The sequence below is a fragment of the Manacus candei genome, unplaced genomic scaffold, assembly GCF_025592945.1.
Source record: "Manacus candei isolate 608988 ecotype Guabito, Panama unplaced genomic scaffold, ASM2559294v1 h1tg000028l, whole genome shotgun sequence".
Taxonomy (NCBI): Eukaryota; Metazoa; Chordata; class Aves; order Passeriformes; family Pipridae; genus Manacus; species Manacus candei.
In genome coordinates this window covers 29,316,070-29,335,752 of record NW_026138076.1, presented here as the reverse complement: position 1 = coordinate 29,335,752, position 19,683 = coordinate 29,316,070, and the positions used below count along the sequence as shown (strand labels likewise).

General features: G+C 39.9%; 2 protein-coding genes across 2 annotated transcripts in view; both read left to right on the top strand.

The window, feature by feature from the left end:
* The window catches only part of LOC127472004 (transmembrane protease serine 11E-like), a 38,990-nt gene extending 35,704 nt beyond the window's left edge, over positions 1 to 3,286 (top strand). Inside the window, exons 8-10 of the mRNA XM_051789568.1 lie at positions 811 to 1,070; positions 1,845 to 1,987; positions 3,125 to 3,286. Of these exons, the coding sequence (XP_051645528.1) occupies positions 811 to 1,070; positions 1,845 to 1,987; positions 3,125 to 3,286 (565 nt within the window). The remainder of the gene's footprint in view (positions 1 to 810; positions 1,071 to 1,844; positions 1,988 to 3,124) is intronic.
* A 6,412-nt stretch (positions 3,287 to 9,698) lies between these two features.
* Positions 9,699 to 19,683, top strand: part of UBA6 (ubiquitin like modifier activating enzyme 6) — a 29,845-nt gene continuing 19,860 nt past the window's right edge. Inside the window, exons 1-10 of the mRNA XM_051789561.1 lie at positions 9,699 to 9,854; positions 10,190 to 10,316; positions 12,338 to 12,400; positions 13,899 to 13,993; positions 14,823 to 14,851; positions 15,637 to 15,731; positions 16,256 to 16,367; positions 17,422 to 17,502; positions 18,084 to 18,206; positions 19,070 to 19,193. Coding sequence (XP_051645521.1) covers positions 12,360 to 12,400; positions 13,899 to 13,993; positions 14,823 to 14,851; positions 15,637 to 15,731; positions 16,256 to 16,367; positions 17,422 to 17,502; positions 18,084 to 18,206; positions 19,070 to 19,193 — 700 coding nt within the window. The 5' untranslated portion in view covers positions 9,699 to 9,854; positions 10,190 to 10,316; positions 12,338 to 12,359. The remainder of the gene's footprint in view (positions 9,855 to 10,189; positions 10,317 to 12,337; positions 12,401 to 13,898; positions 13,994 to 14,822; positions 14,852 to 15,636; positions 15,732 to 16,255; positions 16,368 to 17,421; positions 17,503 to 18,083; positions 18,207 to 19,069; positions 19,194 to 19,683) is intronic.

Below are 19,683 nucleotides of genomic sequence, written 5' to 3'. Positions count from 1 at the left end.
CCCGTCTTAGAATCTGTAGCACAATGTGCCCCTTGTGTATCAAGTTATGTGGCTTTCCAGATTTGCACCACACCCCTGACTCTTTCCCAAGGGAACAATTTTGAAGGAGAAAAGTCAGGATTAAGCAGACCCATCACTTGAATATTTCAATGAGAAATTAAAGGCTGACCCTTTGGAACAGAACTGGCAATTGTATGGGTGGAAATCAATAGTCACTTGGCATATTGAGCAAAGAAGAGCAGAAAAGGTAATGTGACTGAAATGGTGGAGGATTTGTTTCCTGTTGCACTACATATTTCTTAAAGGTGCTCCTTCATGTTACATGAGGTTTCTGCCACTGCAAGCTACTACCAGTAGTTATCATCCCATCTTCCTACCCCTCCATTCAACCATGCAAGCCCAGCATTTCTTTGTTTAAAGCATGGCAATTGTGAAGCCACAGGACATTGTAAGATGGAACAGCTGATGGAACAGATTATCAATGTGCAAAAACGGTAACAGAGAGGAAGAGTTTTGTAGCAGAAGAGCTTTTTGATTTGATGAACACCCTGTGGCCACACAATGGTTAGATCAGGGTTAAGGAGCAGGAAAGGAGTACAAGACTGTGGCTGGGGAGGGAACACAGGATTGCCCTCTTCTACCAGCAGCCCGCAGTTCCGTGGGAGACACTGTTATGGAAAGTGATGGAAGCCATCAGAATCTAGTAGGGAACCAGCTTGAAGGAGCTTTACAATAAAGGTACCAACAAACTTGAAGTCCCAAACACATATACTTACAGCAAAATACTTACAGCACTCTTACTTTTTTCAGCATGACTCACCCTCAGAAGTGGACTGCTACTTTTGGAGCTCTTTTGAAGCCACCAAGCTTGAAGCGATCAGTCAAGACTATTATTATTCATGAGAAGTACCTCTACCCAGAACATGACTATGACATTGCACTTGTGCAGCTCTCTAAACGAGTCGAGTTTACAAGTAGCATACACCGTGTCTGTCTGCCTGAGCCATCTCAGACTTTTCCCTACAATATTTATGCTGTCATAACAGGCTGGGGAGCACTTACCAATGACGGTGAGTCTTGAGTCTGCCAGGTGACCTGCATGGTATGTAACCAGTGGCTCTGATCTGCTACTGAATTGATATAACTTCTGTAGCCATATGTTATATGGCAACAAGCCTAAGGCTTTGTCTATAAGCAATAGGTTTGTTTAATCATAAGCACCACTTTCTTGTTCTAAAGCTAGAGTGGACAAAGGCAGAGCTACAATCCACTGAGGCAGAAAACAGGAAGAAGGCTGTTCTGTTTTCCCAGCCTTTCCATTTCTTATTGTAAATTCATAAGACATGTAGTCCAGCCATGCATGTATTTATATAGAACCTAAAAAATTATTTTCCCAGCACTAGTTGGAAGTTACAGATAACTCTGTGGGCTTTCAGGTAAATGTGCAGGTTGAGCTGCAACTTACCCAAGCTCACGCCCTTACCAGGCCACACTAAGAATAGATTTAGCAATGGAAAAAAGATGTCTTCACTTCGTATCATCTGCCCAAATTGCTAGGTAATTTGTGTTCTGTGGTACCATACGGAATATGTAAAAAATATATGTCTTTACACTTAAAGCACTATGTACTATGCAATCATTACTTCTGTCTTAATGATATGGTTCCCAAATGATTCTATGTACATTTTCCTTAAGGGCCTAACCTAGACAGATTAACAAGCAAAACCTCCACAGTAAACCAAGCCAGGCTGGTCCTCCATCAGAGAATATTAAACACTCTTCCTGTACCTTAACTACTGCAAAGTAATTCTGCTGATAAATATCCAAACTGTATTTTCTCTTAGGTCCAGCTCCAAATGCTCTTCAAGAAGCAACAGTGAAACTTATTGACTCAAATACTTGCAACAGGAAAGAAGTGTATGATGGGGACATAACACCCAGGATGTTGTGTGCAGGATATTTGGAAGGAGGAGTAGATGCTTGTCAGGTAATTGTAGCTGAAAATTAGAATGGAAAACTATTTCAATCCTGGCTGCAGTATCTTAATTGACTGAAATTAAATTCTGAACTGGAATTAAATTCTCACTGAAATTAAATTCTGGACTGGAGCATATCATAATAGATCTGTTATGAAGTGATCTTTGGTAATGCACTTGACTCAGTGCAAGGAAAACTGTCTGAAACAAAGATAACTATAAGGAAGTTAGGTGTAAGAGAATGGGAAGGAAATGTGTGGTGCAGGTTTGCAAATGTTGCAAGGAAATGCTTATGTTCAAAGAAAAATATTTCCACAATGGTCACTTTTAAAAACATAATTTCTATATACGTTATTTTCAAAGATTGTCTCTTAAGTGCTGGTTCAAAACAGGCCCTTTCCTGAATCCCAGTCCTACAGACCTTTGCCCAAAGAAAAGCTCCCTGTAGCATAAGTCTGGGAAGCTCATTCCTCTGTTCCTGTCTGGCTCAGCATTGAAGACACCAATGCAGAAGGGTGCACCTACTGTTCATTTCAGTAAATCATTTTAGTGGAAGTTGGGGATTTGGTCTGTTGTATGAGGATTGCCTTGCAGCCTGTAAGGTTTCTAGTTTATCTATTATTACCATGTCACATTATTAACAGTATCTGAATTCAACCTTTGAAAGAGGTTAACATCTTAAGGAGACAAAGCTCCTGATTAAAGCTCCAAGCAAAAAGCAGATCCAAGCTCCTTTTTGAAATGTTATTGCTGCATGTGACTAAAACAATTTAAGAATAGCAGTTACCGTTAAAAAAAAAAAAGTTCCTGCTGGCTTAAATTGCTGTCTATATTTGTGTTTCCCTACTTTGTATGAGGAAGAAGAAAAGGTAGGTGCGAAGCAGTGTTTCACAAAACAGAAAAGAAGCTTTTTTGTTTTTTTTTTACTGTAAAACTATGGAGACAGAGGTCAGGAGGTCCCATGGCAAATAGGAAAATGCCATAGACTTCTGATTCAAGTTTCAGAAACAGCCTAGCTCCTGCACAAATGGCAGCTCTTGAAATACTGCTTGCTTACTTCTCTTATTGGATAGGTCCTTCTGTCTATGGAGAGAATTGTGTTTTCTCGTCTGATTAATTAAATATTTTTCCCCCTCCTCTTTCTCTAGGGGGACTCTGGGGGACCACTGGTTACTCCAGACTCTAGACTGATGTGGTACCTCGTGGGAATAGTGAGCTGGGGAGATGAATGTGCCAAACCAAATAAACCTGGAGTTTACACACGGGTGACTTATTTCCGTGACTGGATTACCTCAAAAACGGGCATCTAATTCAAAAGTAAAAAATAGATTTAACTACACAGACTAAGTGTAACTCATATTTATCTGTAATTCTGAAAAGTTTTTTTTTAGTATATATATTCCTATATAGTTTTGGTTGAAGCAACCTTAGCCCACAGCAAGCGCTATCTTTGCTGTCAGAGATCCTATCCCCTTCTGAATTCATGTTAAACATACGAGATTGTCTGCCTCATCTTTGAGCCGTGAAACTTTCTCACTTGCCAGAAATTATGAACTGACATCATTAAACTAACTTTTAAGCGATACCAATTTACCTGCTTTATAAATGCAAACATTTTCCATAGGAAAAAAAAAAGAAATTTTTCTTCAGCCATGGTCGAAGTCTGCAGCTGAACCTTCTTCCTCCAGTGAAGCAAATGCTGTCACAGCTGTGTTTTTAGCAAAGTGAACCCTTGATTACTAGTCTTGTTAGAGACTATCATCTGCACCAACTCCAGCTGAGACCCCGGATGCTCACCCTGCTTGGTGGCCTTGGTAACTAACAGTGGATCAGCAGGAATGAGGGTATGTCCTAGCTAAGGAAAAGTAGGATTTCTGTGCTTGCAGTAGATAGGAAGGGAAAAGAGAAAATCTTGATGTTCTTATTTCACAGCACATTTTTAACAGGAAATTTTTATGTGGATTCTGTAAAGTTCGAGTTACTTGAAGGTATTATGGTGGAAGTACTTCATCACAATGCTGTGCTGCTACCTCTGTACCTGTTGTCTTCTAGATCTACCCTGTTCAACACCCAATTTGCTTAAAATGCAGAAACATAAGCTCCACCCAAATTGGTAAAAAGTGTGTCCTCATGAACAATCTCCCCAGAAAGAAATAGGGCATTTAAATTTGTGTTAATGGAAAAACAAATATTCATCACAAACTGGAAACTACCTTTTTTATTCAAGAAACAGCATGCTTTTCCAAGGGCATGCCAGCCAGTGGAAACCATCTCACTGCAATGAAAGCAGTCTTGCTTCACTGATGGATTCAGCTCTGCCATGAATGAATATGATCTTGAATATGAATATGTCTTATGAGGATGAAAAGTAATTTCATATGAAATAACAGTCCTGATAAGAACTTCAGAGTAAACACAATCCTTATACACCGACGAAGCACTTTTCCTACCTCTGTGCATGACCTCTCATGGATTGCTGGTGGAAGAGGGTCCTCTAAAGCCCAGGTCTTCAATATGAGGATCCAAAATGTCACTCCAGTACTGTCATCTGTAGTCTTTGAATGGCCACTGGACTGCTGAGGCTGTGAATGCAGGACTCACAAGAGTCTGTATGAGACATGAATGAAACTGCAAGTCCCACAGCTGCACCTACTACAGCTGAAAATTTCACTGAATCATCCTGCCTCCCCTGCTGTTCAGGACTGGATTTCTCCTCATTCTTCCTACTGTGCAAGCTCTCCAATAATCAGCATCCTTGGGAATGAGATGTTTGGCATTTCTTGAAAACTCACACCCTGAATTACAAGTCTACATGTGGATGGAAAAGCCTATGTTTAAGCCTTGGTGGTGGAGGAAGAGGTTGTCTTATTGCTGAGCTCCTTCCAGTCTTTCTATATATCTTATGAATTTTGGTAAAAGACAAGATGCCTTATCTCAGAAAGAAATCTACTGAAGGTTTTAGATTAGTTTTGCTTCTGAAACAGTAGTACCTTTATTCTGATTTTCCATGTCATTATAAAATGAAAAGGATCTTGGAACAGTTAGGGGGATAGTTAGATGCAGCAGATCCATTTCCTTAAGTTATTGATGAAGTTTGTAATTTATGCACTTTTGAGTTGCTGCTATTTTTCAACCAAGAATTTACTCTAGGCCGGGTTCAGTTACAAAATAGAAAATTCATTGAGTTTTGAATTAGGTCACCTGAAAACACTGTTTTCTTCTAGTGTTCAAGTCCCTTTTTTTGAAAGCATCCTTTGGAAAGAAAATTACGTCTAGTTTTTTGTGCCTCTTATTGCTTTGAAAGTGAAAATTATGACAAGTGCCCTTCCTTACAATAAACTCGTGAATTGAGATAGAAGGTATACAGTTCACTTTCATCGATAGCTGGGGCTCTGTTTTGCACTTAAATCTATCTTTTTGCATAGCAAATGAAGGGGCAACAATAAGGAGGTGAGGCCCAGACTAGACACAGCCCCGAGAAACTGGTTCCTACCTCACACTGCAAGTGATGCGTATATGCAATATCTTTAAAATGAGAAAGGCAGCCTTTATTTCAGATTTTCTCGCAAGAGGCTAAACAGCCAAGAGGTGTGTGGGAGAATGTCTACCTTACTCAGGGCCCTGAGCCAGCCAGATGCACTTTTCATAAACTTTTAGCAAACTGTCTGGCCTAGGTTTGTCTTATACTCCGTGTCAGTGTTTTATTTATGATGACTCTGTTTGTTTTCTGCCCTACAATAAAACAAAGAGAATATTGTGTGATTAAAGAAAAGATTTTTCTTATTGTCAATGTTTAGATTTATCAAGGATTTAGACAATATAGAAGCAATGTTTCATAACATTAAATGTATTTAAAAACAACTCATCCTTTTCTGTCCTTTTGTTTTACTTAATAATAATCAAGCTAAATCTGAATATGACACAAAATAGACTAATCTTCCTTATTTTATATAAAATTATTCTAGAACTGCAGCTCTCTGTTCATTTCCTGTACTAGGAGTGGTTTTGTTTTTAACAGTGGTTGGAGCTTTGCAGACGTTTCAGCAAAGACAAGGTGGGACATTTGCTTCTCTAAAATACTCAGAGGTGAATTTCAGTTAAGATAGAGCTTTGCAAATTTGAGAATGGATCTGAAGCTTCATCCAAGAATTCACCAGCTTGCTTCTGCCCTTCCAAAAACCCCTTACCTTTGTGATATTGCATTCCTGGGAACTCGTTGTGGGGAGCTCTATGCAGCTGGTACCAATTCTCTTGAGATTTCCCAGGTAGATCTAAAGCACCAAAAAATGTGTTCCAAGCTTCTGCTTATTCAAATTGAGTTGTTTGAGGCTTACTCAATCCTACTGTTCAGCTTGGAGCAGAAGTAGGAAAGGAAGAAGTGTCTGATTGCACAAGGCCTAGTCATGTGATCAGGTCTAGTTGAATGACATCAATCTGCTATTGGGATGCCTTATGTAAGTAAAGCTTGTAGAAACTTCAATTCTGTATCTGCTGTTCCTGTTAACAAATTAGAAGAGTTGAGAGCCAAAAGCCATTATTTAACCCAATGAATGTTTATCTAGCAACTTTCAGCCTGTGTTAGAGATGCACAGGCATGGAAAAGCTGGCTCTTGCTTTTGGAAATACATTCAAGCACATCTCAATGTGAAATCAGCTTATGTAATTAGTGCCCTTGTTTATCTGGATTTATCAACATTATTAACATGGTTTCTAGGAAGGTGTCACTTGCTAGAGCAGCTTTAAGTGGCAAGATCCTTTGGCCCACCCCACTGGGAAGCTGGAGTGCTTTTAAATATGCCATCAAAACACTCCTACACTGCATGTTGTGCCAAAAAGAGGAGACAAAGCCTTGCCAGGCAGCATCTTGCTCCTTCAAGAGCTGATGGCAAGCCATAGCCTATGGCAGGATGTTTGGAAACCCATTGAAGGATGTTGATTTAGATTTATGGTAATTTCTGAACTGGCCTATGTGCTAAACTGAAATATGTTTGCCTTAGTATTTTCAAATAACACATTTTTAGGTAAAAAATTTACAAGAGTTTTGTTTTCTAATTTGCTTATTAACTATACTGATCAGGGAAATTAATGCATCTCCCCCCCCCCCCCCCCCAATCCCCACTTTGGGGTCCACATGAAAAACGTGACATCTCACATGGAAGTCAAGAAATTAAAAGACTAAAAAAAAAAAAAAAATCAGTGTCTTGGATTTTCTCACCAGATGGAAAGGAGATTTACAGCTATTTCAGCTTCAGCTCCTTTTGAAAATACTGACTCTAAAGATGTATTCAATACCTGCATGCAGAATGAATCTACGGTGGATCTACAGTGGTGCACATAAACTGAAGTTACAGAGATCTGGGACACGAGTAGGCTTGAGTCTGGAGCTGGTGGTTTTCTCCTGGCCACAGCCACATTCTGCTCATTGCTTCAGTAAGTCAGTAAACTGAGAGCACTGTTTCCTACCTTTTGCCAGTATCAAAAGCTATAGCTGATTTTAATATAATACAAATACGGAGCAGAGATTCCCTTTAATTTATTTAGTGAGATTTACTGAGATTTTAATGCTATATGTATTTTTTAAAAAAGAAGGCTAAGCGGAAAAAGAAAAGTCAAAGGGCTCCAGATGTTTCCAATTTTGCAGTCTTGTTTTGATTTGGTATCATCAACCTAGAGGGTTCCTGAGTACACCATCTAATTGATGCATTTGGAAACGAGTTTCTTTGGCTTCTGGGGTAAGCAGAATCTGTCCGCTTTTATTTGGCAATTTATCTTAGAATGCCCATATTCATGGTTAGTCTTTGCTTTGCTACTGTTAAACAGTTAGGCAAGAATTAACTGGATGTTGTTTCTCCACTCAGGCAAAAGGCTTGTCAGTATTTGCTATGACTATGCAAAATCTGTTTCACGTCAGATGACTATCTGGAAATGGACTGTTATCTTAAAAAACGTAATGACCTCGACAGAAAGATGGTAGGTAGAAGATTTTTTTTTTATTATCATTATTTTTCAGAACATATTTGATGGGTAAGATCATGAAAATAAGAATGGTTAGTTTAACCTTAAAAGAAAAAAAATAACAGGTTCATTTTTAGGAAAGAAAACAAAAAAATTAAAGGCAAAAATCACTGACAGGACTAAAAATTAGCCAAGTGACAAAACCCCACGAAACTGACAATTTTTTTGCTGTCTTTAAACTCTCCTTCATTTTCCACCCCAAACCCATGGGCACAGGGACTCCTGGTAATTCTGTTCATTAGATACATGCACTCTTTGAAATTACTATATTGAAATAATGGAATTAATTATTGTATTTTCGATTTTTTTATATATTACGTGAAAAAGCTACAAAGCAAATATCAGCCTTCGTATCAATTCCTTTACTGGTAAGGATTACATTCGACATCCTGAACGGCTTTCTCCCTTTATCCCGTCTCTCAGACCTGCATTTCAGACTTCTAGTGGCCTCTAGTGGTTCTTTGAAATTTGCCCATATCTTCTCCGACTATTTCTGCTTGTCAAAAAAGCAGTGTAGTAGATAATAGATAAGTATTTGCATAGCCCAAATTTGTACGAGCATTGTGTTGTCCAGATGCTCTTAGTCTTTGTTACCAATTGAGTACAAAGGCTGTGTGTGTTGTTGGACTGAGGTGTAAATCTTGAGGGTTGCTAGAACTCTATTAGAGAGAGGTAAATGCCAGAATAATGCACTAGATACTCACAAAAAGAAGAAAACTTGGGTCTTCTTGCCCTTAGAAGTTCCCTAAACCCCTAGATACAGATAAAGAAAAAAGATAAAGCTTGTGGGGTTTTTTTGTTTGTTTGATTTGTGTGTGTGTGTGTGTGTGTGTTTGTTTGTTTGTTTGTTTTCCTTGTGTACTGTAGGATCCAGGTAGTTGGTTGGTTTGGTTGTAGTTTGGTTTTTTTCCTGAAGTTATAAGTATTTTAAAATACAAGGTGACTATTCTGTATACACTGCATGAAAGAACACTTTTCAGTGCATGAATCCCTATTCTAGATAAGATATGCTAATGGTATCAAGAATGATTTAAACTCCTCTCACCTATCCCAATGATCAGGGGTGACAGAAGGGAAGTCAGGGTTTAAGGTGAGGGAAATTAAACTGCAAGATGGGAAGGTGGGCAGTGCTGCGATCTTAATAAGAGTTTGAGAGAGAAAATATTAACAGGAGATGATGCTGGATTTATAGGAGTGGTGTTGAGCTTGTGGTGGTAGCAGCATGGTGACTGTGGCAGCTTGCTCTCTCCTGGTTGATTGCCACCAAAAAAACAAGAGAAAATGTTTCCACAAACCTACGCACCATATCAGCATGGGATGTACTTTGGGTTTGACTACTCTTTGCCAAACCTCCTCTTTGGCTTTGGATACTCCCTAGAAATTCCCAGTTTGGCTCCCGATCCCCTGTGAATGAAACTTTGCCCATTTTTGTGTTAGGTGACACCATGCTGGTGCTCTCCTGTAAGATGCTGAGGGAAGTACCTCAAGAGCAGGGCCCAGAAGCGCTCTTCGTGGTATAAAGTGGTATGCTTGCACCAAAACGGGATTTATTTACTTTATTTATTTATTTTTCTAATTTACTTTTAGCAACACGATGCCTTACTTCTTGGGCAGAAAACAGTGTCTTTAAATAGCTTCTACGCCCCCACTTGGGCGCTCCCCAAGCAGCCGCTCGCCGCCGCCATGTCTCGGCGGACGCGCCTCCTCGGAGCGGGCGGGGCGGCCCCGGCCCGGCCCCTCATGTCGGCGCAGGCGGGGAAGCGCCGCGGCACCGGCGCCGCCGCTTCCCACCCCTTTCCTGCCTCTTCCCCCGCCGCTGCCGGCCGCGCTCGGGCCTGGATCTCCGCGCTCGGCCGCCGCGGGGTGAGGGCGGGCGGCGCCGGGGCCGGGGCCGCGCCGAGGCGGGTGGTGGGGCCGTGGCCGTGGCGCGTCCGGGGTGGTCCGGCGGGGCGGGTGGCGGTGCCCAGCGCCGCAGGAGCGCCCCGAGAGCCGGGGCGTCGAATAGAGGCTGCAGCCGCCAGGCTCTGCTGGGACCCGGGTCGGGTTGGTTTCGGGATAGCCGGTGGACTCTGTCTGGGTTTCCCGGTGCAGATCCGAGGTGTCAGTGTGCCCCCATTGGCCCAGCTGGGCAATAGCTGTGGGTCTGAGCGTCCTCTCTTACGTTCTCTCTCTCTCTCTCTTCTCCGCCGACTGAACAGGGAGCCTGCATCGGCTGGGATCGACCGCTGGAAACCCTGGGTAGGTGGGATGAGTCCAGGCCTCCCTGCCATCCCAGCGTGCTGAACAACAAGTAGTTACCACTGCTTCAACCTGCACTGATTGGAGGTAAGGAACACTGTGAAACCAGCACACCACTACAGCTCCTGTGCCTTCGCTGCTCTTCAGAGCATCTTAGCCCTTCTTGGTAACATGTACCTTCTCAGTTTGTCCCTGGGTTATGTGACACAAGCAGCTGAGGCTTAAAAAAATTAATTACGCAGTTAAATACAAACCTGGCATTAAAACTGATAGCGTTGGCTTTTAACAGGAAATAGACAAGTGTATAAAGGTCAAACCTCTGGTAAGAATTAGGACATAATGTTAGAATGACTTTTTTACATGCATTTATTTGAAACAGATTCAATGCTGGTTAAACAAGAATGAGAAATACAACTTGGATGCGGGAATACATTAACCAAAGTTTGTCCTAGAGTCACTTGACTATAGTATCATTAAGTCCTCCTTGTCAAAGGATCTGTTTTGCTGTACTTGATGGATACACTGGCAGCATCTCAGTGCTGTAACTGGGAGTGCAGGAGGAGAATAGGGAATTAAGAAATGCATGGGAAGAGCCACTGTCAGACAAGTCTACGAGATATAGGTGGTGAAGGTTCTCTTGTTGGTTGATTGCACAGCCTAATTGTTTACAAAAGACTGTTTGGGAGAGCTAGTGCATTGAGATGGCAGTCAGCAACCACAGCTGAGAAAACTGAGAGTTTTTGTTCAGGGGTGGATCACCTTCCCCACCCTAGTACCACGCTCGTTTTGTGTCGGATAGTCCCAGACTGTCAATGCTGTTTGTGGAGCAGGATTGTGGAGGAGCAGAACAGCTCTAGGACTGTTTTTCTGCTCTTTTACAAAATGATGCTGGCTTGCTTTGAAGGGAATTTCCAGTCTTGTGTCGCAGGCAGTGACTGAAATGAAGGCTTTTTTTTAAGCAGGGACTGAAGCCTGTGACTGTAAGATGTGGTGTGTTGCACTCTGGCTTGAGATCTAGGTCCTAGGATGGTCTAGTAACAAGGGCATTGCTTGTCTTCAGCCCTTGTATGGGGGCACGGGAGCTGCACTGAGTGGCTAGTGGTGTAGATTGTGATGGAGGTGCCTCATGTCGATTGTCTTGTGTGCCAGCTTACATGCAGGAGTTACTGTCCACCCTGTGGAAGAGCTTAACTTATGAGATTTGTGGCCTGTCTCCAATGTAACTGTCTTACTGTGCTACTTTAGTGCTTTTCAGGAGATAGGATTGTCAGCCGTGTGTGGTTTCCAAGGCAGTTTCTAGGGAATTGAAATAAGCTGTGTGACCTGGAACCTCAGTTGTGTCCGAGGGTACACATCGGATCTGTTCTGCTCATCCTGCATTTGATGTCAGTCACCTACCAGGTTCAGGAAGCACCAGTTCGCAGCCTGCATAACTAAGAAACAAGCTGCCCAGGGTAGTTTATTCCTAATCCTGGTGCTTAGTTATCACCAATTTAGCAATGAAAAAGTCCTTGCTAGTGGCTGAAGGCCTCAATAGCACAAATTATGTTTTTTTTCTTAAAATGCTATTGAATTGTTTAACTGTATGTCTTAGTTAAATGTTGCATTAATTCAGATCTTTGTGTGTTGATTTCTTCTGTTAGCTAAAACAGTAACTTGTTTCATAAGGATTTTCAATTAGCATGGAAATAATGCAGCATAAATACCTATTTCTTGTAATTCAGGAATCTCCTATCTTCAGAAAAACCCACTGATCAGGTAGATGCATGTTAATCAGCTTGAAGCTGTTAATATAAAATGAAGTAAATCTAACCGTAGCAAATACAAGAAATAAGTCTTGCATTTCCTCCGTGGTGAAATTAATATATCTGTATTTTGAAAGCATTTATCAAGGATTTAGGGTGCTCGTCTTCTGACTCCTGTGTGTTTTCGCTACCTAGGTGCTGTGGTGTTCTACAGGTTTCCTAATGTTCAAAATCATTCCTATGTAACATCACTTATGTGCTTTTCAGTTCTTTTAGTGAAGAACTGAGTGGGGAGGGGAGGGGGTGCCAACTGTGAAATTGCATCCAATGTAACCAGTTGATTTCTTTTTGTAAACCTTCCAGTGTAAACGAGTCACATTGCATCATGGCAGCAGACTCTATGGAAATTGATGATGCTTTGTACAGGTAAGAATATCTAAATTTTAAGCATTCCTCCTGACTTTTCAGGAACACTCATGTTTGCATGCAGTAATGATGAAGACAAGGCTTGAAAACACTCTCTGCTGCCAGTTAGTTAAAGATGTGGATACTTGTGCTGCTGTGTCCCACCTTTTCTAATGCAAAAACCCCAAAATGTTCAGCCAGTGAAACAGAACCCACCTCTTGCTAAGTAAGTGGTGGGAACTGGTTGAACTGAAGATGCAATCTACCTTTCTTAAAATTGTTCCTTTTTTGGGCTCATAACAGGTGTTTTCTGACCATTCTTAGTATTTGACCAGTAAAAAGCATAGGTAAATATTATGGAGTTGTACAGAGTTTCAGTAGTAGCAACGATATTTACTTTTTGGAAAACAGGAATAATACTTCTCATGTTTATAATATGGATTTCTTTCTGCCCGTAGCTTGTTTCTTCTTTGACAAAGTATATATTCCTCTCTTTCTTGTTCTCCATCTTCTTTCACTACCTTCTTTTTGCCTTTTCTACATTATGTAGTTTATCTCCTTCATAATTTCATTAATTCCTCAGTTTTTGCCATGCTTCTTGGTCCTCATAAACATCATCAGTATCTGTCTTATCCTCTGGACTTCAGAGTATTGGATTTTGAGGAACTTTTTTGTAGGTTTTTTTAAAGTTATTTATTTTGTTATTAGTTTTATTTTAATTTGTTAACTGGGAGTGTCTTGAGATACTTGGCATGGCTATAGTTCAGAGAATTTCTACTGGAACAAATGGCATCCCTGGAAGTGTGATGGGATGAAAAGCTTCTTTGTGTATTAAAAAAAAAATTAAAAAATCCTTGTATGCTGAACAAATTAAGCTTCTCTTTAATTGAGTGCAGTGATTCTGGTGGTGTAAGTATCACTACACTTTTTGGCAGTAGTCTCATGAAAGTCATGCTTTTCCTTGGTAAAAAAGGTGGTGTTTCGAATGGTTTAATTGTATAGTTGGAAGCTAGGAGTCTTTCAGAGTTCAGCTGTGGCACTCTCTACTTTGAAGTTTTGTGTGAACAAATTCTTACTTGTGTCTTCAATAGTTAATTGCACAAAACTATTATCCTGAAGAAGTTTCACATTGATTTAAAATGAAAAGTTATTTATATTCTCTAAAGCCTGGAACTGACAAGCTCTGTACTAAGTGCATTTCACTACGTGGATTGTGAGTGCAAGTATTATGTTTGATCTGCATTTATTTCCTGAAGCACTGTAGAGTTCAGATACACATTTTATGTCCTCAGTTGTGCGTTGGATGGAGGGTTGGTAAAGAGAACTGTGTGTGTGTGTCACTAATGATGCACACTCACCTGCAGAACTTGCTATTGCAGATTAGAGACTTGTTAGGATAATAGAATAACTGAAAACATTTGAGCTTTTTTTTTAATTATTATTAGGATTTCTCAACTTGCTTTAATATGCTCCTAACTTTGTTTTATTGTGTTTTGATCTGAATTTATCTTTGCTGTAGTCGTCAGAGGTATGTTCTTGGAGACACAGCAATGCAGAAGATGGCTCAGTCCCATGTATTCCTGAGTGGTATAGGTGGTCTTGGTGTGGAGATTGGTAAGTTAGATAGCATTTATTTAAGGAGACACAAGTGTACGTAAATAGACTATCACAGAATACTTGTAAACTTAATTTTAAATATAATAAACATGTCTGAAGTATCTGCGTGAATTTATATGTGCATGATGCATATGGCTAACGTAGCAGATGCAGGAAAGATCCTGGACTTAAGTTATCATTTTACTAGAACAACATTTCAAATTTTGCTTTAAAATGTGCTTCCACGGGCCAGATTGCTTTACCCAAAACCTTGTGTCTAGGGTGAAGGTTTACGGTGGATAATCCAAGTTTTTCCATTAGGCATAAGTATCAATGAATGTAATACAGAATAGCTGTAGCCCAAATTATCCTCGGGTAGGAAATGGGAGGGTGGGAGGTAGGAGAACAGTACAGTTTGGTGAAAAATACTGTCCTGGTGCAAGAAACTCCTTAACAATTTCCCTTACCTCTTTATGAACATGACGTGTCTTGGCTGGTTCGTACTTGGGGTGTTACCTCTTCAGTTGGCTGTAATGGTTCTCTGCACCAGATGCCAGAACAGTCATGGGGTTTTGCAGTTTATTGGCATTAGTATCTCTGTAATCACACAGTGGTGGGATGAACAGCTGACAAATGACAAATGTAGAGAGCTTTTTTAACCTTGCACATATTATTTTGCTTTCAGTGGTGCTGTAGAATGCTTGAGCCAAATGTAAAAGAGAAAAAAAGTTAAGTTATGAAGTTCTTAACAATGATGTACATGTTATTGTCCACCTACATAACTATCCAGCTACAGATTTGCAAGAAACCTGCAACAGTCCCTAACTCTGTTTTTGTTTTGTTTCAGCCAAAAATATCATTCTGGCTGGGGTAAAGGTATGTAAAACAGTTCTGTTGTTGGATCTTCTTGGGTGAGCATGAGAAAAAGGCACAACACTAGCTAGTTAATCTTAGGTTTCTGAATCTCTTCTTCAGTAGAAGGATTGCAAAACATTTGAGAACCTGGGAGTGGAAACTTTCAATAATCTGGATGTTCTAGTGATGTGGTCAGATTCTCACGTTAATGTCCCCTGGATTCTGAAATAACTCGTAGAATATTTTATCCAGCTGCTGATCAGATATTGAATACTTTTGTACAAAGTGGCTTCTCCTAAATAGTGTGATATTAACTCAAAAGCCAAGCTATTCAAAATACGTTATCCTATTTTGTCATCCATCAGAATCCTTTTGTGTAGTCGTTAGAATGGTTGAGTGTTTTAATCTAACATCTGCTCATGTGCTGCTGGGATTAATTTTATTAGAGAAGCCTTTTAAAATTCTTTCTTCCAATAGAAAAAAGCTTATGAGTCCGTTAATTTACAGATCACAATTGCCTCATATCACAGTCTGGCAAAAATCATCTTTGATATTTAAATGCTGTCATCACAGCAAACTGTGAGGGAAATGCTTAATGAAGTGCATATTGGATATATGTTTCTGCCTCTCAAACAGTAAGAATTTTCTTGGGAAGGAGGTTGGAAGAGCTTGTTTGTATACATGCTACAACTAAATCTTCTGTACTGCTGGTTCCCCAGCATTTTATGTGGAGCTTAATCCATCTTTTTGGGTGCTGTGACCATGTACACTTCTTCCAGTAAATGCTTTTTGCTGAACTTTCTTAGGCTCTTACAGTTCATGACACCAAGCACTGCACTAAATGGGATTTGGGGATCAACTTCTTCATCCACGAAGATGATGTTACCAATCAAAGGAACAGGTTGGTGAAGTCTTTGGAGTGAGGGAGGACTGAACTTGACTAGGAGTAACAGTTTCATCAATGTCAAAAGTAACATTTCCTTATCCAAGAGCTACTAATACATATCAAATCCCTGTTAAACCCTTAGCCTGGAGTCGTTGGCTTCGAGTACAGTGCCCAGGTAGATATTAGAGGAAGTCTAGATTGGGACTGAGGTTCTGAGTCACACATCTCACTTCTTGTTATTGTGAGCTTGTAATGTGAATTTAGTGGGGGGGACCACTGTACATTTCTTCCTTGGGCTTTCTCAGGCACTCGTACAAGACTATACAACAGTCGTGACATCAGACATCAGTGAGTCCTGCTGTATATTGGGCAGAGCTGTTTTTCTCATACCTGCTAGGAATTTGAGTGTGAATAAGAGTTGATGGCTGTTGCCAGGGAACTTCATGAGGGACTCTTGTAGGGCATGTGTGTAATGAAATTCTGTACTGAAAATGTATTTTGTAGTTATATAAAAAATTTGAAAATTGCTGTTCTTTCAGGGCTGAGGCCACACTTCATCATATTGCAGAACTCAATCCATATGTCCATGTAGCAGCATCAACTGTGCCACTAGATGAAACCACAGATCTGTCTTTTCTGAAGCAGTACCAGGTATGTCACTCTTAAAGCAGTTGTATGTGTATTTGCCTCAGAGCAAGTGACTTGGTTTCTTTTTTTTATGGAAGTAAATAAAATGAGTAACTTTAAAGTACATACTGAGGGGATTATAAAGAAAGAAGTAGGTCTTGTATTTATGCCAGTGAAAGTGTTGTGCTTGTTTTTTTCCAAGGCTGAAGCAGTGGTTTTGTGTTCCTAGCACTTTCTTATGACACTTGTTATTGAATTTGCTATGACAATAAATAGCTAAGTGGGGTTGTCATACAATTTTTTTTGTTTGAAGTTGAAACTGTGACCTTCTTTTGCAGCTGCATAGCACAGGTGCTCTACATATATTCTGTGTGCTGTATTCCAGGCAGTAGAAACTCAGGCTGTATAATAGGAAAGATCATTTATGTATGTATGCATCTAAAGAAACGCAAGCACCTCTGTGGTGGAGTGAGGATGTTTGCAGTTGGTCAGTCACTTATCTCTTGCCTGTGTGCAGGAGAACAGTGGGGAGCCTTTGCAATGTGGCTGGCATTTATACACAAGCACACCAAGTTTCTGAATGTCCCAGCTACAATAAACCATGTATAACTGGGACCCAGTACTATCCTAAATGTTAAAAGAATACTTGCAGAAATTGTATGTCTGCAATTCTATGAGCGCCAGTACTTGAAGCTTATGTAGACTTCTTGGTGTGCACTGATGAGTATCATTTGTGTCTGTTTTGTTAGCTTTAATCTTAAAATTAAGATCTGCATTTTTGCTGAGATTATCCGTAATTGTTTTGGTAAATGTTCTAATTAAGTTTTGAATTTCACAGCTGCAGTAAAAAAAAAAGAGAATTTGCTGTTCCTGCTCTTACTCATTTTGTTTTCAGAACTTGTGAAGCACTAACCAGCCTGTTCAAATGAGAGAACTTCCTCAGTACTGCTGTCTCTGCTATGTGTGGGGGATAGGAGTCAGGACACCTGAGTAACTTACTCTTAGTACTATTTTTTCCATGGCCTGAAGATATTGATTGCTTTCAGTGTCATAGAAGTATTTCTGTTCTTGTTCACAGTGTGTCATATTGACTGAAGTAAGTCTGTTGCTGCAGAAGAAGATTAATGACTTCTGTCATGCTCAGCAGCCACCTATTAAGGTAATAGAAAAAATGAAGGATGTGAATAGAAAAAATGAAGGATGTGAATAATCTGTACAGTGAGCATTCTGAACCTCCAGCATGTTCTTTCCAAAAGTGAAGAAAGCTGGTTATGAGGTTTATATTCTATGCAGATGGCATGTTGATGGAACAATAGAAGTTTTGGAAATATGATGCTGCTATTCTGTACATGTGTCTGTTATTATCTGGATACCACTACAGATAACCATAGGTTGATTCTTAATTGAAAAAAAATATAGTGTTAAAGAAATAGTTTTCACTGTTAACTCACAATTGTTCTGAAAGACTGTGCTGAGACTGAAGAATGTGCTGAGATTGAATGTAACAGTAGTAGAAAAGGCAGTACTTCACTGTTTTTTTGTGTGTGGGTTCAGAAATGCTTGTGCAAGTTCAAAGTCTGTTATGAATGCTGTGCTATGTAGTCAGTGGCCTGAGTACACATGACAGGTTTCTACCATAGAAGTTAAACCTGCTAGCCTTCATCAAGATTCATTCTGAGGCATCATTCCTTTGGCTTGTGCTGTTCTAGGGATACTAATGTTTTTTACTTCCTCTTGAAGTTTATCAGTGCAGATGTATATGGAGTATGTTCACGTTTGTTTTGTGACTTTGGTGATGAATTTGAAGTGCTGGATACAACGGGAGAAGAGCCAAAGGAGATCTTCATTTCAAATATAACACAGGTAAGGGAAGAAAGTCGTTGTGCTGCTTTGCTTTTCTTTGGCTGTTTGAAAAAGCAGTTTAAAATTGGCAGTATATCAAAGGCAAACAAAGTTACTTCATTCTTGTGTCTCAATCAAAACCAACCATGTTAACATTGTAGAGCATACTGATGCCTCCTGGTTGTTACTGCCAATGTAACATCACAGTATTGAATCCTTTATTTTTTAATTGGAGAGAGAGAAAGAGAAAGAAATGAGATGTAGAGAGAAGAGGACATAATTTAGGTGGGATTAGGATAAATCTTCTAAGGAAGCCCTGAAATAGGCATGAAAAGAGCTCTTTTTAGAAGAAACTGTGGCACATACAATCTTTTGTGATCTACTGAGGCTGTGTATCCTGTATGCTGATGTCCAGCTTTGTAAGCTTCCTAACTTTCAAGAATGAGTTTGGGGTGTCCTTTTTAAGGAGATCAGACAGAAAGGAAGCATGGAGTAATAAGGACTATTCACAAGACTTTATTTGTTAGTGCCTGTGAAAATTTCTCTGTACATATAGTGTACTTTTGGTTTGGAAACAGATATAAATTTGGTACTACTTCAGAACAGAACAATGAATTTGGTATGAAATAACAAATGGAGTTTGCAAACGTGCTGAGACCTATAAACAGTGAAAATAAGAAAGTTTGTGTTATAGAAACACTTAAATTGAAAGTAGTAGGACTGGAAATGTTGTCATAGGTAACTCTCTTACTACGACAGAAATGAGGTGTAAAAAGTATTAGTTTGCAGTTTCAGTAGTCAAAAAGGTATGTGCATACAATAAAACATGACCCCTTTGCACAAGATGCTTTCCTCCTTGTTAATTTTGCCATTTTTTATTTCAGTCAAATCCTGGTATTGTCACTTGCCTTGAAAATCATCCACACAGACTTGAAACAGGACAGTTCTTAACCTTTCGGGAAGTTAATGGAATGTCATGCTTAAATGGATCTACACACCAAATAACAGGTAAACTTGCTGACTCATTTGGTAGGTATTTATTTTTTGGCCTGGTTTAGCTCACTGTAGTGTTAGTTACTGTAGCCAGAGGAGTGCTGGATTATGCAGACCTCCAGTGAGCTTTCATAAAAAAAATTGTATTTTGGTACAGAGCTCTTTCTAGTGTTATCTTGACTCCATTTCCATTTAGTAAAGTCTTTCCAAACTCAGGAGTTAACTCTTGCCACTTAAGAAGCCAATGGAAATGCTTAGCCAGTGGAATCTAGTTGGCAGCTTCTGAGCTTTCGTCATTAGTTGGCTGATGAAACTGGTTTGGTTTTTGGAGGATCCTATAATACCTGTGTTTCTGTCATGGTTTTGGGTGCCACTTTGTGTGTCGCTGTTTGCCTTGTAGGTTTTTTTGGGTGACAGTTTAAGTGTACAGCAATGCATTGACATGGCTCTCGTTCTAAGCATGCTTTTGAAATTATTTTCATTATTTATGTCTACTCTGCTTTGT